Genomic DNA, 27,146 nt, shown 5'->3' with positions numbered 1-27,146 from the left:
CAGTTTTGGGGAAAAGATGACGTCAGCAGTTTCTACTTTAGCTTATTAATTGATTTGTCATTGAGATAAACATACTCTGTGATTAACCTGGTCCTCCTCTACTCCTAATAAAATCATTTTTTTTCCTCTTCCCTCCTCTAATTGTTCAAGTTGACATGCCCTTCCTCTCACCCTAGTTCATTTCATCTCATACAATATCAAGAATTCATTAAGAAAAAAAGGTTGATAGCGTCATCAAAATAAATTTCCTATTTTGTATCTTTATCAAGTAATTGTAATAAGATTTTTTTTTGTAATTTTCAATTTGTAATTTTCCAGTTTCTCAATAAAAAAATGTTGTTTTATTTATGAATAATGTTAATATTATTTTCTTTAATTTTTAACAGGAATGTATCATCATCATCATCATCATCATTATCATCATCATCATCATCATCATTATTATTATTATTATTATTATTATTATTATTATTATTAATTTTTGTAATCAATATCTCTCAAACAAAAGCTCTGTCCTCTCTCCTTAAACCACAAATAAAACACCCTTCTCCTTTAAACCCTAGGAACTCGCTGGAGTTCTAATGCCACGATCGTACTCCGACGATTCTCCTCCTCTTCTTCTCTACTTCTTTTCTTTTCTTCTCCTTTCCTCTTCCTATATTAACTTATTCAGCGTCTTTTCTCACACTCTAAAAGTTGGCGCCCTCACCTTCACAAGATCAATTAATTTTAATTTTGAAGGTGTTTGTGTGAACCTATCCTTGATCAAGAAGGTTTCAATGTGATTTTTAATTTTTGAATGTCGGACTCCATTACTCTTCCCACCTTAGCGTGGAAGGTTATCGTTCAAAGGATTTCGCCTATGAAACAAGGTCTAAGGACTAGGCCTAACGCCGTCGTCGAAGGTCATTGGTAATTTTGATCGTGACAGAAATGATAAAGTTAGGGTTAGGATTTCGTGGATCCTAGCGCTAGAGGGCTAGGCCTAACGCCATCTCCAAGAGGAATTCGTGACAAAACAGTGAAGTTAGTTAGGGCAAGAGCTTTGAGGTTCTTTGTGTTTGTGGTTGCGGTTGTGGGGTTTCGATTTGAACGATGCTCTTCCTCTAGTTTGTTCTCTTACCTAAGTATGCTTTTTCTTGGTGTTAATCAGAGTTTGCTTGTCTTTTTAAGTTGTTTTATGCTTTTGGTTGTTTTGGTTATATTCTTTTTGGGTGGTTGTACGCGGAAAGAGTTGGGATTCTTTGTTAAAGATTGGTTTTCTTGTAATGTTAAGAGAGTTTACAGGTTTTGTTGTTGTTGGGGGATGAACAAGAAATTGGCCTTGGCTAAGGTAAAGTGTGTGTTTTTTTGGAATGGTATTTGGTATCTTATTTCCCCCTTGTTTGTAATGATTCTTGTGATCATTATTGCTCTTGAAATTTGTTATCCGAAGCAGCGCCCAAACTTTATTTTGGGGTTTCTCGAGCCTCGATGTTGTCAAAGCTTTCTTACCAACAATGAAAAGTTATCAAATGAAGGTCACAAGTTCAAGTGACCCATTTGAAGACCTTACTTGGTGATGAGTTGATCCCGCTAGGTAAGAGAAAGCTAGCCATGATCAAACAGTTTTGATTCTCTCTGCTGGTCTCTTTACGGTGTGTATTAATATTTTTGCTCCTTGTACTGTAATGAGGTCCTCAAATACAACATGTCGGAACAATTCAAGTTTAATGTTGTTTTTAATGTCAAATGTCGTAAAGGCTCAAGTATTAAAAGCCATGTTTTCATTTTTCAGGTTGTTTTAATATTGAAGTTGGTAGACGTAAGTCTTAGTTCTTATTATTTTTTTTAAACTTTGATAACATAAATATATTCAACCATTGTCAAAAAAATATTATTATTTATTTTGGATTCGTGCTCTATTTATTTTGCTTTTTTTTAAAAAAAAAATAAATAAAATTGTTAAGGGGGTGTTTAATTTGGTTCATCAAGTTCGAATGGATTGGTATGGAATCTCATACTAGAGAGGTATGGATTCCAAAACCAATACTAGTCCAAAGTTGTTTGGTGTTATTGTTGGAATGGATTATATCCTTCATTAATAGAATAGATTGTGACTTTTAGGGGGAAGGGTGGGTATGAGATTTCATGGGTACGGGGGAGAGTTGGACTCCCTTGGCCCTTGGGTATGAGATTTCATTACTAAAAACCTCAACCAAACAAAAAACTAGATGAAATGGATTCTAACTCCATTCTAACCCATTTCAAATGATCCAACCAAACGACCCCTAAGTTTAGGATATCAAGCATATATTCACGCTGTAATTTTTTTTTTGTGCGTGATTTTATCGTAGTAAAATTATATAATTATAAAGAGAAAAGTACAATGGAGTCAATTTTTGTGTAAAGTTTTTATTTTATTTTTTTTGTTTATTTTACTTAATTTTTACAATGCTACTCTAATAAAAATATTATAAAAAGTATATAATGGCTAATAGCTAATAGCTTATGCAACAACTCGTTTTGTGTGCGGCTAGCCACGCCATGTAGCAGCTTGTAAAATAACAAAGTAGCCCTTATAACACAGCTGATCGAGTAACCTATATAACATTACCGAATAACTCCTATAACATTGACGAAGTAACCCCTGTAACACTGACCGAGTAACCACTATAACACTAACAAATAAGTAAACAAGGTGTGGCAAACCACATGTAAGAATCTGTGTTTATGTAAAATTAAACTTTATATTATTTAAGGTAGGGTGAAACATTTCAAAAATAACTACTCTAAAAGAAGCAGGCCTGAAAAGCCCGCTTAGGCCTGAATGGGATGGGATTTGGACAGAGAAAGCATATCCATTGTATGGCCAACTCATAACCTATAATCACTTATACATAAGACCTTTTTATTTATAGTATTTTCTTTAAAGGTCCTTTCTCACAAAATGAACCACACTTTTGACAATTTTTTTTTTTTTTTTTAAAAAATTTAAAAGCTAACCTTGGTTTTAAAAAAGTTTGATCTAACAAAATTTTAACCAAATATCACATTAATATCACGTTTGTAAAAGTTTAAGGCTACCAATGATTGAAAAAAAAAATGTTACCATTGAGAAATTAATTGTTAAATACTACGTAATAATATACGTTGACAAACGTAGCCACAAATACGAGTTATGAAAATCGATCCCAAGATCTCTTAGAATAGAGAGGGAAACTTTAACCACTTGAGTTATCTCTCACTCCAAACGAAGGCTTTATTTATTATTAATGAATCCCATGGGAAAATTTTGTTACCATGCATAATAAAAGCCTAAAGTAGGCCAGCAGCAAAAACTTTTGAAAGATATGATATTTATTCATGGATATTTTTAGACATGACTTGTAATCTAGGACTCTAGGAGTGTTACATAATACGAAATAGATCACCGTTAGCTTGCCAAATGACAAGCATTACCAAAGTGTGAATGTCAAACAAAGAATATTCATTTAAGAAATGAATCAAACCATGCATTTCACATCTTCCTAACGAAGGAATAAATTATACAAGTAGTTCAGAAGCATTATTACCAAAATAAAACAAAGTTAAGGCTTAAGAAACGTTACCTAGTAAACCAACCCAAAGAAATTGGTATTGTTTCATTCATAGGATAACCCCAAAATATGTACACCTATTCTTGTGACAACAATTTACATGGTACATTATGCTGTTATGCATATATATAAACCCCAAGGCATGCATATACCTTCATTCATATACAATTTGTTAGCACCATACACTATAAATTGTCGTAAGCTAAGACCGTTGCTTGTTGTTAGCACGAATTGAACACATTCGTAAGTCATTTCGAGTTGCATATATCTTATATAGGATACAATTGCGATGAATATGAGACCAAGAGGTGCAGGAACCGGGGCTAGACGCTCAAGATTAAGCGCTGCCCCGGTGTATGAAGATTTTAAGCCAACTTTCGAATGGAAGCATGATGAAGGAGCTTCTATACTACTTTACCATTTGCCTGGTAATCCATTTGTTCTTTTATTCTTTATATTTGGATTTTTTGGTCAACTTTTAAAATTTTGACTATAAATCTCACTAATATAATATCGGATTCAAATCATGTGAGAATTTGTTAGATTGGACTAGAGAAAACTTTAATAATTTTATAAGAAATTTCTCAAATATATTGAATATATATTCGTGGGTAATGGTGTTAATTGACGACCGTATAATATAAAGCATGAAGTATACAGTGTTAATTGAAGACCGTATAAGAAGGAATAAAGGGAGTAACATCTCTTATTTTTTTTTTCCTTTTATACTTGTACAATGTTATAATGCTTGATAATATACAGTGTACAAGTTTAAGATATATATGTATACATGGAAAACGAGTAGTTTGGCTATGGATTGTTGATTAATGACAATTAGTAATTAGTTATTTGAGAGTACTGAAGGATAGGTCAAGTGTTTATATTTTTCCTTCTATTGCAGGAGATCTTGAGATTGATTTTGACCCCGTTCTTACGGCACACTAAAGAACAAAAAAAAAAAGTAATTAATTATTTCTTTGGTAAAAATTAGGCCTAAATTTGTTGACCATATTCAAATTTTAAAAGTTCAAATAATTTAAGATAAAAGTTAATAAATTTAGATAAGTTCAGGAACAATATTTTCAGATGAGTTATAATGAGGGTTCATATGGGCTACCTCATTTCAATTTATAACTAAAAACAAGTTCTAATTTTATAAAATTAGGTAATAAGTATATATCAGGTGAATATAATGCACCTCTTTTTGAAACAAGAATAAAATACACCTTTAGTTTAAATTGAATTAGCCTAAGTTCATTTAATACTCCGTAAATAAAGTTCTTGTTTCCGTTAGATATTTAATTATGAACTATTATATATGTATCCAATTAGCCATTATTGATGGCAACATAGGTATTGCTTGGTTGCCATAGGAAATGAGTTCCCTTAGGAAATTATATTCTATGGGAAATAATTTTCCGTAGTAATAATGTAACATGGTCAAAGAGGGAATCATATGTGAATAGTTGCATGTCAAATTGGAAGAGCTATTTAAAAACCAAAATAATTATGTTGTTTAATATCATAATTAAGGCTAAATTACAAATTCATACCATTTAAAGGTACCTTGCTTAAAGTGTACTTATTTTTTTTAAACAAAGCTACCTTACACTATACTTTTTTTTTATTATTTTTTTAGGAAAACCTTAAAGTAGTATACTTAAATGCACATTTAAAATATTACCTAAAGTGGTATTAATTTGGAAAAGCATGACCAAATTACGCATCGATCGATGTAATTAATGCTAATTTTTAATGCTTCTATTTTTTTTTTTGAGCTAGCTTATCCACCTTATTATTATATGTACTTTAATTTCCCGTTCTAGAAATACTGCATCATTTGCAAATTTGACACTATTCACACTATCCTCTCTAAATACATATGGTATCACGAATTATACATACAACAAAAATATAGTCATAGATAAACTTATTACTAAATACATACTCATGGAAATTGCAGGATTTGCTAAAGAACAAATCAGAATTGTAGCTGAAAGTAGCGGGATTTTAAGAGTTCGGGGCGAACGTCTCGTTACAAGTAATAGATGGAGTCGTTTTCAAGAGGAAGTTGTGGTTCCAAAAGATTGTAACATGAGTGAGATTCGAGCAAAGTTTGAAGCCGGAATTCTTACTATTACAATGCCAAAAAAGACAACTACCATTACTAAAGAAACCCCCGTTGAAAAACAACCCAACGCTAGTGCAACATTTCAAGAACCTCCTACTAGTGTACCACACCCTAGATTACAACAAAACCCTCAACCTCAGTTGCAAGATGAATCATCTTCGAAACCTACTATGCCAACTGTTGTAGAAAAGCCTCCGGCGGCTCGAAAGAGTGTTAGTCCACCATCTGCAATGCCCGGAAAAGGCGAAGATTTTAACCCACAACACAAAATACAACAAGAAGCAAATGTACCATCACATGTGAACCCTCCAATTGATTTAAAGCAATATTCAAACAACCAAGGTAGCACTAACCAACAAATTTCTGACTATGTTAAATCAAAAGTTACAAATGATCACAAAGAGATGAGGGAAAAATACAAGGAAGCTAATTATGAAGAACAAGAGAAACATGAGAAGTTTGTTGATGCTCTTGATCAAGAGAAGGAGAACTTCCATGAAATGGATAAAAATCATGGAAATGATGATGGTAAAATTGAGACAAAGGGTCAACTATTGATGAATATGGGTGTAGCAATATTAGTTATCGTTGCACTTGGCACACAAATTATACTACTCCTTCGATTCAAATGCTTAGATTGATTATTATTGTACTTTTAATTAAGGGTATATGTGTAAGTATCTCATATTCTATTTGGTACATATTCATGTATAAAATCTAATACAATATTAATATATTTGTATTATTATGTTTTTATTCGAGCCTTGGTTTGTGGTAAATTAAATTGAAATAACTAACCTTTAATTTGGTGTAAAAAGAGCCGTAAAAATAGTGATATTAAAAAGGATATGATCCTAAATTTTGGGTACCATGCACTTTACAATACTTTCATTAAGTAAGTCAGTTGAAATATATCAAAATGATTGATTTTTTTTGTAAGTATTTATTATAACTTTGTCTCTTAGAAGGTGCAATTAGTAAGGTATAAGATGCCAAAATTTCTATGCTTAACAATTATACTCTATAAGATAAAGGCTTAATTTATGGTAAATTTTGAAACTAAAATGTTGGAATCTAAAACTCTTGTGCATTTCAAAAACTATATCACTTTTTTTATTTTATATATATATATATATATATATATATATATATATATATATATATATATATATATTATGAAGGGAGTATTATATATCAAATAATTGCGTTCAATCAATTGTGATACTTAATTTGAAAATAGGAAATCAATTTTTAAATTCTTTTATATGGAATTAGAACCCTCCAGTACGTATTCAATATTAAAATTGTCACTCTTAAACCAGATCATATTTGAGTTTTTTTTTTTTGAAAGATATTTGAGTTTGAAACTGCCACTCCTAATCAATTCCCGTTCCTATATTGAGTACTTGGAATTTTTGCTCACCAACATCTGAGTACAGTAAGTCCTAATCAATCTTGTATTTGTTTTAAGTCATTTTCTTTTTGTCTTATTTAACTAATATTAAGTAAAAATCACTTTAAGTCCGCAAAAATAATTATAATCTAATTCTAATAATAATAAAAATAATTTAGTTTTAACAAATTAATTTCAGCTCAATAAAATACGAGTAATTTTTTTGTTTACCAACAGTACCTTACCCCTTCGTGGCTTCACCTATTACCCATTCTAAACAATCCAAAGTACTGCCCTCAAAAAGAAAAAAAAAACTATCCAAAGTACTGAAGTAGAACCCAAACAAACAATACAAACAACAAACCGAAGTACATTGGAGAATTGAAAAAGATTGAAAAGAAATAAAATTGATAAACCCTAAACCCTACAAAAATACCAGAAAATCAAATTTGAAAAACATGATCATCATTTCAGAAATTCATTTGGAATCAAACTAAAACGCAAATTCGTCTTTGAGCATGGAGCTGACGCCATACTTGAAGCTCCACTAGAATGCATTCAAAGCTTGGACTTCTTTTACTCTGCGGAAAATCGATTTATTCTCTCTCCAATTGCAGAAATTCAACCGCAACACATGCTCTTTTCAATTTTTTGACTTCTCCACAATTTAATCCTAAAAAATTCAGTCAAAAACTCGGGATTTTGCCGTATTCTTATCATTTGCTCTCTTCTCACCGCCATTTTTCTGGTTACGCCGCTGAGCAGTTTTCCGATGATGAATACGAGTGTGATTTCGAGACAAATTCGGTAATTTTATTTTAAGTTTCAGTTTTAATGGTTTTTCTTCCGTTTCTTTTTAGTTGATATGTTTTTTAAGTCATGTTTGCAAATGCATGAATTCAGCTATTAATATCTTTGATGTTTGATATGCAAAAAAAATAAAAATAAAATAAAAATTGTTATAAATTGATAGGGAGTATATGGAGATGAATGTAGAAAGACGGTCACTTGATTATATTTTTCATTACGTATAAATCACGAAGGATGTCAAGTAAAAAGACACGGAGGAAGTATTTGTATAATTGAATTTTATGATTGAGAATTATGTTATTGTCAAACATGATTCAAAATGGGAAATTTAGTTAGTGATAAAACTGAGTTTCGCCTCTAACATTACTTTATCCGTTTGATGTTCTTAAATATAAAATTGAAGTAAGTGATTTATGAATGTGGTAAAAATGTTCATTTTAACTAATGGGTTGAAGAGTTCGATTGATGTTAGGTAATGTGTGGTATTTCAACTAGGAAATTGTTACAGATGTATCTGTTTAGCTTAGGAAGGTGATGCATTTGAGCAATTGTTTAAATGAGACTATGAGAGCTTGTTGTGATTCTGGTGAAGTGGTGATGTGGTTGATAGGCATCGTCTTCGGTGGCAAATGTTGATGAGTGGAAATGGAAACTTAGTATGTTGTTACGCAATGAACAAGAGCAAGAGATTGTATCGAAAGACAAACGAGATCGTAGAGATTTTGAGCAGATATCAAATCTTGCTAGAAGGATGGGACTTTACTGGTATGACTCTACGACAAAGTATTATTTTTTATGGGCAATGTATAGGCTATAATTGTTTGCTTGATGACTGAGATGATAGCTCTTATGTGAGGCTTTTTATTGTTTATTAGTGAGGTATATGGGAAAGTGGTTGTTGCAAGCAAGGTTCCTCTTCCCAATTATCGGCCAGACCTTGATGATAAACGGCCGCAAAGAGAGGTAATGCCACTGTTTACTCTCAGATTCTTTACAAAAAACGTGTTCTTTTCTGGATAGTGTTTTCATTTTCACTTTCAGTAAGTTTCTTTCTACTTTTTAGTAGCATACATAAAATGCTCTATTATGCAGGTGGCAATTCCATTAAGTGTACAGAGGAGGGTGGAAGGTTTACTTCAGGAACATCTTGATAGGACGCAGTTAGATTCCGGAAAGCCTAGTGATGGTGCACTGGAATGTAAGGCTGCTGATGCCGACAGGAACAAAACTTTGGATGAGAATCCAAATGCTATGTTGGATGATTCTGTTATGGAAAGGATTCTTCAGAGAAGGAGTTTGCGTTTGCGTAATATGCAGAGATCTTGGCAGGTATGTTTGGCTTCTTTTCATGCATGATTAAGATGACAATTATGATGCTTTTGCTTATAAAATTTGCCAAATATCGACATTGATCATCTTTCAATGTCCAAGTTCTATTTAACATGTTAACTTGGATGACTAGTTCCTCTATTTCAAATTTGCTAATTTGTTGTTATTCTCATGGTCTCCAATTTGTTGTTGGATGATTATTTTGACGATTATTAACTTCGATTATGTATTAGTAAAATTGACAAAATAATTACAAGGGGAGTTTGGGTTTTGCAGACCGTAAAAAACATAACAAGATTTCACTTGGCTATATTTTCTCTTATATATCGGTGAGAATTCATGGTCAAAGTTGACCATATGGTGAAGATATTTTTATTTTTTTCCAATCATTGTAAAGATCTTACTTTTAACGCATTCATGTAACTAGATTTATTCAGCTAAAATCACATTTGTTTGATCTTTTGTGTGTCATGAGGCTAACAGAAGGGTTTTAGAGTGTATTTGAAGCTTTGTACAAATTGGTTATTATAATGATTGGATAATTGGTGGTCTTCAGGGTAAGTAGTAAATATTCCTATTCTTTTCTACAGACAAATGCTATTGGAGTTGATAAATATTTGGGGACAATTTAAATAAGGCAGGTGTACATAAATATTGTACAATGGGTGTAAAGTTGCCCTATTATGATCAAAAGTTACCTCGAAACAAAGTGAAAGTTACCTTTTTGTTGACGTTGACAAAATTGCTCTTGTAAGAGATTTGTCCCATAAAAATCTCTATAATGTATAAAGGTAATCACATTATCCTTCATAAAACTTATCCTTCAAAATCACCTCTTAATGTACGATAAATATGATAACTAAAAATTGCCTTTTTAGCAAGTTTAAAGTTACCCTAAAACTAGGCGTTGTACAGTAAAATCACTATACATCCTATGAACCCAAAAGCATTTGAAATTTTGGTCTCTACTTTGCTTATTTTTCTGTTTATCTCTATTATCTTTGTTTACTTCTGTATAGGAATCTCCTGAAGGTAGAAAAATGTTGGAATTCAGGAAATCACTGCCTGCATTCAGTGAAAAGGAGAGGCTGCTTCAAGCAATTGCAAAGAATCAAGTATGTTTTCTTTCTTTATAAGTTAAATAGTTATTTTTTTTATCTTTATCTAAAAGGCGTTCATTGTTAAAGTTTACACTTTTAGAGTATATTAACTGCAAGTCATGCAATATGCTTTAGCTGATGCTGTATGCCAATTATAGCTGAAAGATGTTACACTCTCGCATTCTTCATTTGACTGTGAGTATTTGTCAATGGACATCTTTGACCATTAATGTCTCTATGTACATGTTAGTTAAAAAAAATAAATGTTATGATTGAAGAACTCATCGAGACATATCAGACAAGACCGTACTTGACTATATTTTTCCTTTGTATTAGGAATAATCTAGAATATTCCCTCGAGTTGAGAAAAACTCTTAGATTCTAAACAAGAATATCAAAAGAAAAGGAGGGAGTATGTGTTAATATTTATTGACATCGAGAACTTTAATAAGTTTCATCTGATTGTGAGGATTGATTAAAACTTAGATTCATGATAAAAAAAATGCTAACTTTTTAGCATTCTAGTTTCCCATGATTTTTTCTGGGATATTATGTCCAGGATGAGGGACTTTGCTTCTTCTCCATGGTTTTGTTTGTCCATATGCATCAACCTCTTGAGTGCACCTTTGTTGTGGTGAAAATGTGATTATTATTGTTGTGCTATAATGAGTTTCAGTCTCTTTTTTAACTGGTTTCCAGTGTTCAGTGCTAAATGTTTTGGATTAAATTTGTAGTTATTATTTATAAATAAAATATACAGGAAATAATTAAAGAACTTTCATAATCAGATTTAATGAAATAGTCTAACAGTTGATAAAGTGCAAAATGGATGTATAATTTTAGGTAAGAAAATCCCAGCACTTGCACCAATATTTTAAGACCTATTTGGTGTTCTTAATAACGGCAATAATGGTGATGATTTTATAGGCAGTTAAGTTAATTATTATCCATGGTAATAAAACTTTAGCCCTAAACATGTGTATCTTATTAAATTACCACAAAATACCACCGTTAAAGTTGTTATGGATTTATAAATTTTGGGAGCATTGAGAGGCATATGAGGGTGGACAAGCATAACTTGGTTTACCTTATACTCCCCTCCCCCCCCGTATTCTGTATTAATACTTTTTGTTCCAATACTTAGTACTTTTGCAAATTAAAACTCCTAAATTAGTATAGTCGCCGTATTTTGATAGAGAGAGTATTATCACGAGGAGGGGTAGAGAGTAAGAATAGGTCAACAAGGGAAGGGTTTGTTTATTTGTCTCCATTACTCCAACTATACACCATAGAGGTTTTTTTTTTTTTTTTTTTTTTTTTTTATTTTTTTTTATTTTGGGGGGGGGGGGTGGGGGGTTGGGGGGTGGGTGGGGGGTTGGGGGGGGGGAGCGGTCCCTTCGTTTGCTGACTTGCTGTCCTGTTTCACTTTGTTCTTTTGTAGGGTTACCTAATACTCCCCTCCCCTCTATGAACTCCCATTTTAAGTCATATACTCTAACATACCAATTCTCCTGATTTTGTATAAAAAAATCTTTATATTTATTAGGGTGTATGATTCATATCGTATTATGACCCTAAAAAATCTTATTGCTAAAAAACCTCAAATGTATTATAATATTCCCATCTAGCGTATTGCAAATTCGTTCTTGTTTCGACTATTGGAGTGTATTACGTATTAGATAACCCTGAGCATAACTATTGACACCGGCATGTGACTTCTTTTACACATGATTTCAATATCGTTTTTATCATATATAACTTCCTATCAAATGAGCCGTAAAAATTTAGAGTTTCTATTATAGGAATTTATGCTATGATATGTGTGTGAGTGGTTCTTTGATGTTTAGCATTCAAAATTGAAGCCAAGTGTCAATGACAGGGTATTAAATATAATGGTGTTCAGTTATCAGAAACAATTACTCCGTATGTTTTATATAAAGCTAATTGACGGCGTGATGATTTCAGCAGTGGGGGCTTGTCTGTAAACAGAGCTGTTTCAATGTGTACTGATCACTGGTGTAGAGGAGATATTTTTAAAATATTATTTCTTGATCTGTAGGAACTTCAACTCTAACTATACTGAAAGTCCTGATTTTTTTTTGGTATTGTAACTGTTTTTAGTTTTAGACTTTTAGTGCTACTTCCATTCATGTCTCCAATTCTTCAAGCTCTAGAACTAACTTATAGTTCAAACCATTACTAGATTGTGTCAGCTTACTTCACATGCAGTTTTCCTTCTGCATATCACATGTACAGAAGTACTAGTGTTTGAGTTGTATTCTTATATTTATAACAGGAACAAAAAGCTAAAAATCTGTCACCCAAAATGGGCTGTTGATCGTCAAGTTAAAATTGTTTTTTAAGGACCAATATATGTGTATATTTGCTACAACTTTGTGTATATATTAGTAGGATTAACGATGATAGTGGCTGACAAAAATGAGAGCCTAGGCTCCAGAGTGTATTATTTTATATCTTAACAACCAGACACTTAAAATGCATTCACACAACATATTATATTAGAGAGAGAAACTCAATAATATATTTTTTGCAAGTATCTGTTTCAGAATATCATGTAATTTCTTTGCAAGCGTCAACACATATATCTACGGAAACATTTTTGAAATGTATATGCCAGTTTAGTGTTGCACAATTCCATCTCATTTGAATATTGCATGATATTTATGATCTGCTTTTCTTGAATGTCTACAATATACAGGTAATTGTTATATCTGGTGAGACTGGATGCGGTAAGACCACCCAACTTCCACAGTATATATTAGAATCTGAGATAGAGTCTGGCCGCGGTGCCTTCTGTAACATAATCTGCACGCAACCCCGAAGAATATCTGCTATGGCTGTAGCTGAAAGAGTATCAGCCGAGAGAGGAGAACCTCTTGGTGAATCTGTAAGTCCTGTCAATCTGACTTGCATATTCTAAACTAAGGCTCAAAATTTCTTTGGCCATTTTGATGTTTTCCATCCTTGGTTTTTCTACTATCTTTGGAAATGGCTGTCATCATACGACGTCTTTGTTTCAAATTATTTTGTCTGTTGGTTAAGAGGTCTTAATTTAGAAGTCATTTTGTTGATTTGTATGTAACACATTTTTTGTTAGGTTGGCTATAAAGTCCGATTAGAAGGAATGAAAGGGAAAAATACCCACCTACTTTTTTGTACCAGTGGTATATTGCTGCGGCGCTTGCTAAGTGATCGAAACTTGAATGGTGTTACCCATGTCTTTGTAGATGAAATTCATGAGAGAGGAATGAATGAAGGTGTGCCTATTGAAAATTAGCTTTATATATAGTATCCCAAGCCCTATTTTATTTCAGAATTCTTATTTTTGAAATTTGTAGACTTTCTATTGATCGTGTTAAAAGATCTTCTCCCTAGACGTCGGGATTTGAGATTGATTCTGATGAGTGCAACATTGAATGCCGAGTTGTTTTCCAATTACTTCGAAGGAGCCCCAATGATTCACATACCGGTAAGTGATATAATTTCACCCAAGTATATCATTTACCTCTTTGTCTCTTCTTTGAGTTAAATTTCTGTAACGAGTGATGTTGGGTAACTTTTATGTTTGATACCCTAGCTGCTCATCTTATACTTATTTCTTAATTAACAGGGATTCACTCATCCTGTGAGAGCTCATTTCTTAGAAGATGTACTGGAATTGACAGGATACAAATTGACATCATTCAACCAAATTGATGATTATGGACAAGAAAAAGTCTGGAAAACACAGAAACAATTGGTTCCTAGGAAGAAAAAGAATCAGATTACTACTTTTGTTGAGGTATGTGCTTGATTGTAGACTCAATGTGTCAATGCACAACATCAATACTTGTGGAAGTTGTTTATTGTGCTTGATTGTTGCAATCCTAAGCCATCCATTGCATTAGTGTCTGATGTTTGGTATTCTATTTTGTTCAAAAATTTTGTTTGTGCTCTGATGCTTTATAAGTTCTTCTTTTGAGATACTTAATTATCATCTTTGTTTTAAGTTGGAGGCCTTTGAGCTAAATTAAAATGCTAAAAGTTAGAATAACTGCTCTGATGGGACCCTTTAAAACTGTTATTGATATAAACTCTATTTTATGATATGAGTACATTTAACTTATTTTGGATTTAGGACTATTACAGTTTTAAACATATTATAGTATTGTAAGATTTGTAACTTATGTGCATCTGATCTATTAACTTAGGATACTTGTCAATGCTGATCCCTATTCCTTGTGCATTTGTCTATATAATTATTTCATGGGATTCTAGTTTCTTGGGGGCTTCCTGGTGTGAATACTCCTGGAATAAGACATATCTGGATTAAATATCTAAATTTACCTAAATTTTCCCCAGGATCAATATTGGCACCCCCAATTATATTCTAGGCATCCCTTTAATCTTTTTTGTTAGTAATGTTTCATGAAAAATACCTTCAATATTCTTATTTGGGATTTTTTTTTTTATTTTTTTTTATTTTTTATCATTTATAGCTGTCTTAAATAAACTCAATATTTTGATACATCATTTTTCTTTGGAAACCTTCTTTAACAATTGTCTAAATAGATGTCTAATAGTTTTCAACCAAAAATTTTGAGATATTTGTTGCTATTTTGTTTATAGAATAACTAACTTTGTAAGTGTAAGATTCTAATATAAGTGTAATGATTTGGAATATTATTTGTAAAACATTTATAGCTGTCTTAAATCAACTCAATATTTTGATGCATCATTCTTCTTTGGAAGTCTTCTTCAACAATTGTCTAAATAGATGTCTAATAACTTTCAACAAAATATTTTGATACATTTGTTGCTTTTTTGTTTATAAAATAACTAGTTTAGATCCCGTGCACTGCTCGGAGATTACTAATAAAATATATGAAAAATAAAATAAGTTTCATTTCTTGTGTCATTTAACCTACCTTTGTCTATCTAGTTTTTCAAGAAAATACACCGTAACTTTTAAATCAAAATAGACCATTGAATTTAATTTATAAAAAAAAAAGATCATTGTAATTTTTTTACTTTTCAAAGGTTTTATTATTTCAATGTAGAAATGTAAAGATCGTTTAAATTTGTATGCATAAGATATATATGTTTGTTTCCATTTTCCACTCTCATAAAACATTTTTCTTAATCAAATAGGACTAAAACGTGAATAACAAAGAATGTTAACAAAATAAGATATACCATGTTAGTTTTTAAGGAATAATTACTATATTTTAAGATTCTCTAATATTTGACACCAAAAGATGACACGTGTCATTGCTAGTGTGTCTTTTAGTACTCCCTCCGTGTTTTTTTAAGTATGACACTTCCCATTTCCTGCTATGTTTTTTTAAGTGTTACACTTCCTTTTTTTGGCAAAAAGCTACATTAAAATATTATATCTCTCTCCTCTCATGGTCCCCACCCAAACCCATTACTACTTTTTTATTATATCTTTCCTCTTACATTCATTACTTTTCAATAAACTATTAACCCCACTATTTTTCTTTTACAATTTTTTAATACTCCAACTACCCCACTTACCTCTTATTTTATTTAAGTCAATTAAATTGCCTAAAACTATATGCCGGTCAAACTGTAACACTTAAAAAAATACGGAGGGAGTATATAGCTAGTTTTAGCCCCGTGCAATGCACGGATTCATAATAATAATAAGATTTAATAATTTATTATTAATGATAATGAATTGAAATTAAATGATTAATGTAACACTTTTTTTTTTTTTTTTTTTTGAAATTTGAATTTTATTAAAATGTCTAGCATACCCGTAAAATTTGAATTTCAGTTTATTTTATTTTATTTCTTTAATAGGATTTTCTTTTAAAAAAAAAATTACAGAGTAGCATTTTAAAGGGAAAATTTTTCACAAAATTATGTCAAGTGTCATATGTGATGATTACTTAACTATATAGTACAGATATAGATTAACTTTGTAAAGGGTAAGATTTTATTGTAAGAGATATGATTTAAATTTCCTTGAGGTTTAGTAATTTGGAAATTTTATTGGGTATAGTATCATTGAACAAATTCATGAAAAGGCTACATAATCTGAAAAAATAGTTAATTTCTTTTATTTCTGAAATTAATAAATAAGGAAAAATGAAAATCTAGAAAATACTCGGGCACAAGACTCCGTTACTTTATTGTATAAAATTAGTACCCCAAACAGGCTAACTTGTTTGATTTGGAAAATGACTGCTTGGAGCCTCTTATTTCCTAGGAAATGTGCTTTGCGCAGCATGATTCAAGCAACATACGGGCAATTTTTGCAGATTATTCTCAGTCCTGCAATGTGATCATAGCAGTCAATGAATGATAATCTTTTTTTCAACAGTAATAATTATTGCAAATGTGAGCATAGGATGAAAACTCGTCAAGATTAAAAAACCGTTATGGGTTATTGGCTTACTACAAATATATATTTATGGTCGAGTTATAATAGCTTGTCATGACACCCAAAACTTATTGGGTAGGCTTTTGAACGCATATACTAAGAAATAAATTATTGATAATCATACCCTTGCATAGGTACAAAAATGTAACACTTGATAATAAATAAACACTATTCACTTTTTAGTTGTAAGTTTTTTATGGTGTAATATGGCTTTTGTTGTGAGTTATAAAATACAATTGTATATCATCCCCCACTTTTAGTTGCAACACTTAAAAATATACTCCGTATACATTATTCATTTTTTTTTTAATAATTGATCTTTATTTTATTGACTTTTTTTGTTGGGCAAAATAGTCCATGTGGGATCTTATTCGATTCATTTCAATTTATATATATGTTATAAATATTTAATCTTTAGATTATTTATATGTCTATAATTAGAGATACAAGAGATTGAAATTATGCATTGACAAGCGTGAAAGTTAAAATGTTACAACTAAAAATTTAACGGAAAAACATTCAAAAGAAAAATTTCTAATTAGATGATTAGGTAATTAAATTCAGTGGGTTGTGTGTGTGTGTGTGTGTGTGTGTGTTTGTTTTAAAGAAAATAGTAACAAAGTGGGTTATATCCAGACTATTCCCCCACCCTTTGAAGAGGATTATTTTAACGTTAAATAGTTTTTCCATTAAATTCAACAATTTTCTCCTCCTCCTTCTCCTTTTCCTCTTCCTCTTCTTCATGTGGCTTAGCTCGGTAGGTGCTTTAATGGAGGGCTCCTTCGCTTTAATGGAGGAGAGAAAGAGAGTGGGGAAGTAAAGGAGGAAGGAGAGAGAAAGGGGGGTTTAAAAGAGAGGAAAAGGTTGGAAGTTGGAAGGGAAGGAAGACTAAAGAAGCATAGAGAAATAAATAAGGAAGCATAAGAGTTAATATGACATAAAAGGGTATATGGGTAAATAAACATTTTTAGGGGTAAAAAAGTCATCACACTATTCATAAGAGTTCTTTTGTACTTTTTATAAGGTAGGGATATATATATTTTGCACTTGCTTCGTGTAAATGAATCAATTGGTATCCATAACTATGAAAGGATAACTGAATTTTAATTGCTTGATGGTAGTAAGGCAGAATGTATGCAAAAAATTGGAATTTTTTTCAGAAAGGAATAGAATAAATTTATTAAACATTGTGAGACAGCAGGAGTAGTTACTTAATTTTCAGAGTATTTGCAAGTGACTGATGTGGAATGTTGAGGTTGTAGCCTTCTGTATGTCCTAACTTGATCTTTCACAACCTCTCCCTAACAAATGAAAAAAGAGACAAACATTTGCTTTCCTATGGACTTGCTTGTACTAGCTTAACTGCTTGATGATTTATTTGAAGAATGAATTTCTTCTGTCTGCTTATCTGGTAAATTGAGCATCTCCATTTATTGAAGTTTAGGTATGCAATAATCACTGTAGCTGTCAAGTTCCCATCCTTTTATTTATTTATTTATTTATTTATTTATTTTTATTGGGAAAATACAAGTTAATCTACCGGATAAACGAATTTTTGTTAATCTAATGGCATTTTTGTAAATATATTGAAAAAGCAGGGTCATTTATTCAGTACTTTTGGTGAGTTGTCCAATTACTGTTTGCCTTTTGCTTTTACTGTTTGGTGAGGAAATTACACATGTACCCCTCAACTAGTACATGAAAAGACGCATATATCCCTCCATTGCTACTTGAAAAGACAATTATGCCCCCGATAAACAAAATCTGGGGAATTGACTGGGCATCCCTCATTTTTATTATTATTTTGTATAACTTTCAAATGTTTGCTAGTGATTTTTGAACACCATAGAAGCTATTAAGATCCTCTTCTCCCAGCTGCTTGTCTGGTTTTATATAATTCCCCACTTTGCCTTCAAATTTCTACTGTGGTGCCAGATACCAGTAAGTCAGTAACCCAGTATCTAGAACTTGAATTAATTGTAATATTGTTAGGATGTATTGACTGTTGAGCTTTTCAATTTACTGGATTTTGGGTATAAGTGAACCTTTGGATTTAATAATGTTTATGAGTGCCTCATAATGTTCTTACAGGATGCTTTGAAAAACTCAAGCTTTGAAAATTACAGTCCTCGTGCACGGGATTCTCTGTCTTGTTGGTCACCGGATTGTATTGGATTTAATCTCATTGAAGCCGTCTTGTGTCATATATGTCGAAAGGAACCGCCTGGTGCTATTTTGGTATTCATGACAGGCTGGGAAGATATTAGTTGCTTGAAGGAGCAGGTTAAAGCCCACCCTTTGCTTGGAGACCCGAACAGGGTTTTGCTACTTACCTGTCATGGTTCAATGGCTACATCTGAACAGGTACATCATCCCAGTGCCTCTTTTATTTATGCTTCTTGTTGGTGGTACTTTTGATTTAAAACTCTTGAATTACATTCTTTCTACTTAGTATTCTAAGCCTTTTATTGCCACACTTTTGCAGAAACTAATATTTGAGAGGCCACCCCCAAATGTGCGTAAAATAGTTTTGGCTACAAATATGGCAGAGGCTAGCATTACAATCAATGACATAGTCTATGTTGTTGATTGCGGGAAAGCTAAAGAGACCACTTATGATGCTCTGAATAACACTCCTTGTCTACTTCCTTCTTGGATATCAAAGGCTTCTATGCGTCAAGTGAGTGTTTTAATATTAAATTTCTTCCATAGTTGGTCTGTTTTTTATTCTCGCTCAAATCATTTATTAACATAGTCCTCTTGTTTTAGGTCTATCTTTTTCTTTTAATCTTGCATACTAATTACTTGGAAATATCTTTCATTGCTTACATGAAAATTTTCACACTTAATTATTCTCATCTCATTTTTAATAAAGCTATGCTGCTTGGGTTTGCTTGCTGTTTCTGTAGAGGCACTTTCCTTCCTTCAGTGCTACAATGCTTAGTTGGGTTCTCTCTCACTTCATCGGCTTACTAGGAACCAAGTCTTCTTAGAATTTAGGGAGAGTCTCTCTGATATTGCCATGGCTTTGCAGTTGCATGTTTATCTGTAAATTATCACCTCATTTGGTAGTCTTGCATTTAAATTTGTGTTTGTATTGCAGCGTAGGGGACGAGCTGGTCGTGTGCAGCCAGGAGAATGCTATCATTTGTATCCCAGATGCGTATATGATGCTTTTGCTGACTACCAACTCCCTGAGTTGTTGAGAACTCCGTTAAATTCTCTCTGTCTGCAAATTAAAAGTTTACAAATTGGCAGCATTGCAGAATTTTTGTCATCAGCATTACAGCCACCAGCACCATTGGCAGTAAGTGGCTCTCATACATATTTTTATGTTTTATTAGCTTTCTTACATAATTAATGGGATACTGAGTCCCTGCAGTTTAGATGAATTCCATTGCTGTAAATTTGCTGCTATGTTTTTGTGACTACCTTTATAAGTAGTTAATTGAGTGAAAGTATGATTTATAGACAGGAATGCTCACTCTAATTGTTGGACATCTGATCTAGGACATATGAAAGTACCCTGCTCTTTCAATTTATTGCAGTTTAGTGTATACTGTGCCTGATGAATCCCATTGCTGTATTTGCTGCTATGTTTTTGTGACTACCTTTATAAGCAGTTAATTGAGTGAAAGTATGATTTATAGACAGGAATGCTCACTATAATTGTTGGACATCTGATCTAGGACATACGAAAGTACCCCGCTCTTTCAGTTTATTGCAGTTTAGTGTATACTGTGCATGAAGTGCTGAGGCCAAGTTGACAAGAGGGTGATTGGTTTTTGGCTGGTTTGTGAGGTGTTGTTAAGGTGCTCTAAAAGGGATGGGGGAAGGGCCTTTTAATTTTCCTATGAAATATGATAATAACTCTTTATGATGCAGCTTTTATAATATTTTTAGTCATACTTCTGCAAAAACATTTATTAGAGAATTTGTGAACTACATGTACTTCGTCTCTTTTGGAAACAACTTAATAAGGTTTAATTTTTACTAAATAACAAACTTTGTGTTTTTCTTTGAGTAGCACTACCTTCTTACTGTTTCCTGTAAGAAATCCTTAAATGGGGCCCGCAACTCTATATATTTTTTTTCCATTTCAATGGCTACAAATCACTAGTTTTGCATTTACTTTTCTCGTATTGAACAAGAAATTCGTGAAATTTAATTTTCATTATGTTATTTAGATAAGAAAAACATTATTGGAAATGCGAACACTCTTAATTTGACACTCCTTGCAATTGATTGTTTAAACACCCCAATTGAATATTCTTTGAGGAAAATTCAACTTCCCTAATTTTATAAACCCTATTTGGAAATTCACTACAGAATATCAAAATTATAACCCTCAATTGATCAAGAACTACATACAATACAAAGGTCAATCTCTTTGAGTTAACTTATAATTAACAAATTTTCAAACTCTATCAATCATTTTTTTTATTAATTTTTTATTTAATTTTTTTTTTTTTTTTTTTGGCTGAAATGATAATGTATGACAAAATTTTAATCTAAGAAGCACTAGATTGACGCGATTTTGTAGGTTTTGAGTGGAGAAGAAAGATTTTTTGAGCAACCGTTAGTGGAAAGATTTTTTGGGATAGAGTAGTGGAAGCGCCACATATGCAACTATAAAAGCTAGTGAATGATAAAATAATAATACTAATAAAATAAAAAGAATTTATACCTAAGTGATCAAATTCTTACATCAAATATAAGCAAATGATGGAAGCGATGCATGAGCAATATCCATAGCTAACAAACGAGATTTAGAATTAAAATCAATCAAATAACTGATTTATTTAGAGTCACATAAGGAAAAAAAAATTACCTTCATGTGGAATTTGTATAAATTTTTGTTATCGTTTTGGGTAAAAAATGAATGTGAGCATATATATATATATGTATATGTATATATATATATATATATATATACATATATATACATATATATATATATATATATATATATATATATACATATATATATACATATATATATATATATATACATATATATATATATATATATATATATATATATATATATATATATATATATATATATATATATATATATATATATATAAGCCATATAAATCAAGTGTTAGTAAGAAATACGCAAAATGTCAGATTAAAGAAAAAAGATGTGCATTGCATGGGCTTACATCTTGTTTACTAATGAAGGCTAATCGTTGAATTTCAGTATGACACCTGCTTTTAGATATGGTTGAAATATTGGGACATTACATAGCTGTAAGAGGTATAAAGATTTTTAGAACTGAAGGGTCGTATTTTTTTTTCTCATAATACAATAATATGTGATCTCTCTTCCGTAGGTGCATTTCTTTGCAGCTTGCTTTGTACCATCGCTCTTCAATACTTTAACCCTACATTGGACCCGAACTCAAAGTGCTGGAGTAGTAACAATAATCTAATAGTCAATGTGCTTTTCCTTTTTCTTTTCATTTTCTTTTCAATTTTTTTTTTGTCTTAAACCCCACCTCTTCAATTCTTTTCTCCTATATTTTCCATGCACAAAAATCTTGTGCTCTTTGGGTTTGGACTGTGTTGGTTTTCTTGGAAAGAAGTGAGTGATATCTGAACTTTTGTTTTCTCGAAATTATAGATGCTGCATAATGTTTTACAGGTCCAAAATGCTATTGATTTTCTGAAAAGGATTGGAGCTTTGGATGAAAATGAGCATCTTACAAATCTCGGTTAGTATGTCAAACTCTACTATAAATGATTATGTTTTGCTGGAGGACATCCTCTTACAAATTGCTATATATGCTTCATTAGGGAGGTATTTGGCAATGCTGCCAGTGGATCCTAAACTTGGAAAGATGCTTATAATGGGCGCCATCTTCCACTGCTTTGATCCTGTCCTAACAATAGTAGCAGGTCTTAGTGTTAAGGATCCTTTTCTTTTACCTCAAGACAAAAAGGATGTAAGTCCTCACTCTTTGCCATATTTTTTGCCTGCTATTGGGTTTTCTCTCTCTCTCTCTCTCTCTCTCTCTCTTGTTATAATTGGTTGTTTTATTAAAATTGCCAATTTTATAAAAGTTGTATTTATTGATTAGTTTCTTTTTTTTTACATATAAATACATTTTTCTGAGGTCCTTTGCCTTGATAAAATAAAGTAAATTAACCATTATGCTTCATGGACAAACATATATAGTCGTGAGCGAGTTAATTAATAGAGAATAGAATACATAATTAAGTTACATAAAAATATATCTTATCCAGAGTGTGTAAATGGACCTAAACTGAATAAGTTAGTATATGCTAGGGGTGTTAAGGAAAGAGGAAATTCTTTATGCTCTGTTTGGGGGAAAGGGACTCATATGGAATTCAGGAATTGAACAAATCCTTTGTTTGGAAGCTAATAGAATTCGGAAATTGGATTCTATTTCTATAATATTTATTAAGAATTATAGAACTAGATATCGAAATTGTTGTTTTTTTCTGCACTAAATTTGCTATATCTTTCCTCACTTTCTCCTGATGGGTAAAATTCTGAAGATGGAATTCTAGTTTCGCCCAAACATATGCATTGGAATTGGATGTCAGGGTATTAGTTCAGGAATTGAAATGGAATTTATTATTTCAAGCACAACCTTAGGACTTTACATTTGACAATCTTCAGTGTTTGAATTGCTAACAAGTATTTGTCTATAGGTGTTCTGATGCAATTTACTGAAATACCTTGGAGTTGGACATGTAATCATTAGGACAATTCCAATGGCCTAGCACCTACACCCTCAAATATAGCTGTAATATACTTCCCTTATTATGCTAGCTCGAAATTTCCTAAATGTTTTAAGCTCTTGCAATAGCTTAATAATATGCCTTGAGTTTCTTGGATTGGAGTAACAAGGGTGTGAAAAGTAAGTAAGGCTCTAATTAGCTTTAAATAGTAGTTTATATATGCATATTAATTATAACTTTGTGATAATATGAATGCTTTGGAGCATTATCTATACTATCATTAATATTCTTGGTAATCTGGTATATTATTATTACTAATTTCATTTATAATCAGTATTGCTTCATAATTATCATTATCATTGTTATTGTTCTCTCACTAAGCATTTCAATCTTTGCTAAAGATGGATTTTTTTGGGTGCACATTGGCTGTCTGTGAAAGCTTGTATTCAGTATAAGTTTACAGTCTTTGACAAACCTAACTGATTGTTTTAATAACCTTGGTTCAGCTAGCTGGGATTGCAAAGGCCAGGTTTTCTGCTAAGGATTACAGTGACCATATGGCTCTCGTTCGTGCATATGAAGGATGGAAAGATGCAGAGCGAGAGGGATCAGCTTATGAGTACTGCTGGAGGAATTTCCTCTCTGCCCAAACTCTTCAGGCAATCCATTCTATTCGGAAGCAGTTTAGTTTCATTTTAAAAGACGCTGGCCTAATAAATGAAGATGTGAGCTCAAATAATAAGCTGAGTCATAATCAGTCATTGGTCCGCGCAGTCATATGTTCTGGCCTGTTTCCTGGCATAGCATCTGTTGTGGTGAGATACTTTTGTTCTGAGCCAATTTTTATAAATGAGTTTGCCTTGTCAGAGGATTGACATGTAATGTCTTTGGTTTTTGTAGCACAGAGAAACATCAATGTCATTTAAGACTAAGGATGATGGGCAAGTCTTACTCTATGCGGTATGTGATGAACTTGTTGAATGCTGTAGTTTTTACTTTGGCAGTCGTCATAATGTGCAATAGTGATATATTGAGTCTTTAACTGACTCTCTTAAATATGACGCTCTCATGGGTCCCCCCCCCCCCCCCCCCCCCCCTTTTTTTTTCTGGGGTCCCTTAGATTATCTGTATGGTGGTTGTTCAGAAGTTGGATTGTAGAAATGAATTTGGCTTTAAGGTTAATAGCAACTGTAGCATAGTTATATCTTTTGCAGATTTAGATTTGAGGTACAACTCCCTGCTTTATTATATCCACTCATATAATCACTGTCTGACACTCTGACTAATGGAATCTTTGGTGCTCTGAAGCTCAACAATCTTGGGGTACAAAATATTATTTGATGGATCTTGGATAAAATTTTAGAAAATCATGATATCTTTCTTTTTTTTTTCTCCGCTTTACTTGTACTTCTTTGCTGATCAGTATATCTAATTTTATGCATTAGCTTGGTTGTTTTGATCTGTTTTCCAATCTCGTTGACTGGCATTGGAGATCAGCTTTCTGAGCAATTATGTAGATTCTTCTAATTTATTTATGAATTACTCATTTGTTTTCTTGAGTCACTTAGTGTATCATGTAGCCTCTTCTGGCCATTTGTATAGCTATTTAGCTAATAACAGCGTTTGTTTTCTTTTTTAATATTTCATTTAGAATTCAGTGAATTCACGGTACCAGACAATTCCTTATCCATGGCTGATTTTTGGAGAAAAAGTAAAAGTCAACACAGTTTTCATACGTGACTCGACAGGTGTCTCTGATTCTATATTGATCCTCTTTGGTGGTGCTCTTAGCAATGGGACACAGGTGATTCCTCCCCGTTCCCTGGTGGGGACCTTGTGCCTATTCAAATTTTTTTGCCTAATTATCACAATTGCTAACTTGTGAATAACTTGTATATTCTTTAGCCTGGACATATAAAAATGTTGGATGGCTATGTTGAATTTTTCATGGATCTGAACACAGCCGAATGCTACTGCAAGCTGAAGGAAGAGCTTGATAAGCTTCTACAAAAAAAGGCAAGGCACTGCTATGTTTTTATTGTTTAGTATATTCTCATGACAATCAGAAATGATATTTTGATTGTTTACATCGAATCAATCATATGAATTTACCTCTTCTCATGACAATCAGAAATGATATTTTGATTGTTTACATCGAATCAATCATATGAATTTACCTCATAACAGTTTTAGTGATTTGCTTATGCTTATATATGGCTATGCGCATGATTATAAATATGAAGTATCTAAACTGATTTGTATTTCATGGATTATAATTTACTTTGGATGTGTTTTTTGGTGATAAGTTTGAGATGCTTAGAACTTGAGGAGGGTGTTTAAGGGATGGTAGGAGATATTATTAGCTAGAGAATTTCCTGTAGTTAACTTTCTGCTCGAAGAAATTGTGCTTGGCTGATTGTGTTCAAGATAGCATTGCATCATTCCCAGTGTTAACTGGAAATAGAGAAGCCATATATTATTTTAAAATTACACGTGATGTTTCATTGTCCTTTGTTATGTGAAATTATGTTGATAAGGGGAAAGGATAGAAGAATGTCATATCCTAGGCTCTAGAATGAACTTTCTTTAGAGACATGAATGTTCATTTCTTTTCTGATTTTCTACATGATAAGAGTTTGTTTTGGCTGCAAAATTAAATCAATCAATTTTCAGTCTTTATGGCATATCTGATTACTGTTATCTTAAATGTTTGCAACAACACAGCTTGAAGATCCGACTTTCGACATCTTAAAAGAAGGAAAGTACCTAATGTTTGCTGTCCAAGAACTAATATCAGGAGATCAATGTGACGGGAGATTTGTGTTTGGTCGTGAAAGCAGGAAACTTAAGGATCCTGTAGACAGCAATAAATTCTCGAAAGATGGAATGAACCCAAAGAGCTTGCTGCAGACTCTATTGATGAGAGCTGGACATTCTCCTCCTAAATACAAAACTAAACACCTGAAAACCAATGAGTTCAGGGCACTGGTGGAATTCAAGGGGATGCAGTTTGTTGGAAAGCCCCAGAGAAACAAGAATCTTGCAGAAAAGGATGCTGCTATAGAAGCTTTGGCGTGGTTGACTCATACTGACAACAAAAACGAGAACCAGGATGATAATTCCCCACCAGATGTCACTGATAATATGTTGAAACTTCTTGGGAAACGTAGGAAATCTAAGCGCCGTTGATATTCTTTGGCTACCTTCATGTATTGGCAACTCGCAACATATGAGGACATTTGTGAAATGAAAATGCATCACGGGATTTGCTTTCAGTTATTCTATCCGGATGTTGGGAGGAAAGTTGGAGATGTAATTGTTTTCATGTGATTGTATAACATGGCTTCTGCCTTCATGTTAAAATTAGGTCCATTGTAATTCGAGGGGGTTCAAGAATTAATTGTTGTACAGGGTGCCATTGTATTCAATTCTCTGACATATAATGACTATGGAATACCATTCAGATAGCTTTCAAATGTAAATGAACATACACAATATGAATGATTTGATAATGAGTTCTGTTATACGAATATCACCTTAATCTTTTATAAGCAGCATCTCTTCTATAATGTGATTGAACTTGTTTAAATTTGGTCTGTGATCGGAATCTGTAGTTTGTAATGCGTGATAAACAGGTTATTTGTCAGTAGATAATGGATTATATCGTTGAAACTTGAAGACA

General features: G+C 32.3%; 2 protein-coding genes across 2 annotated transcripts; both read left to right on the top strand.

The window, feature by feature from the left end:
- Positions 1–3,740: 3,740 nt before the first annotated feature.
- Positions 3,741–6,437, top strand: LOC110737338 (inactive protein RESTRICTED TEV MOVEMENT 2-like). Its single transcript, XM_021917696.1, has 2 exons — positions 3,741–4,006; positions 5,542–6,437. The coding sequence occupies exons 1-2, from the start codon at positions 3,868–3,870 to the stop codon at positions 6,348–6,350; spliced, it is 948 nt and encodes a 315-aa protein (XP_021773388.1). The 5' UTR covers positions 3,741–3,867; the 3' UTR covers positions 6,351–6,437.
- A 1,217-nt stretch (positions 6,438–7,654) lies between these two features.
- Positions 7,655–26,996, top strand: LOC110737393 (DExH-box ATP-dependent RNA helicase DExH3-like). The gene is made up of 19 exons (XM_021917748.1): positions 7,655–7,909; positions 8,523–8,677; positions 8,788–8,875; positions 9,005–9,241; positions 10,261–10,356; positions 13,061–13,249; positions 13,460–13,619; positions 13,701–13,831; positions 13,973–14,143; positions 18,842–19,114; positions 19,236–19,430; positions 19,854–20,057; positions 22,401–22,470; positions 22,553–22,701; positions 23,971–24,279; positions 24,365–24,424; positions 25,116–25,268; positions 25,370–25,480; positions 26,189–26,996. Exons 1-19 carry the CDS (start codon positions 7,655–7,657, stop codon positions 26,651–26,653), a joined length of 3,471 nt encoding a protein of 1,156 aa, XP_021773440.1. The 3' UTR covers positions 26,654–26,996.
- Positions 26,997–27,146: the final 150 nt, after the last annotated feature.

The sequence above is a fragment of the Chenopodium quinoa genome, unplaced genomic scaffold, assembly GCF_001683475.1.
Source record: "Chenopodium quinoa cultivar QQ74 unplaced genomic scaffold, ASM168347v1, whole genome shotgun sequence".
NCBI classification, from domain to species: domain Eukaryota; kingdom Viridiplantae; phylum Streptophyta; class Magnoliopsida; order Caryophyllales; family Amaranthaceae; genus Chenopodium; species Chenopodium quinoa.
Note: the sequence above shows the minus strand (reverse complement) of the source record. Positions and strands in the feature narration are given on the sequence as shown.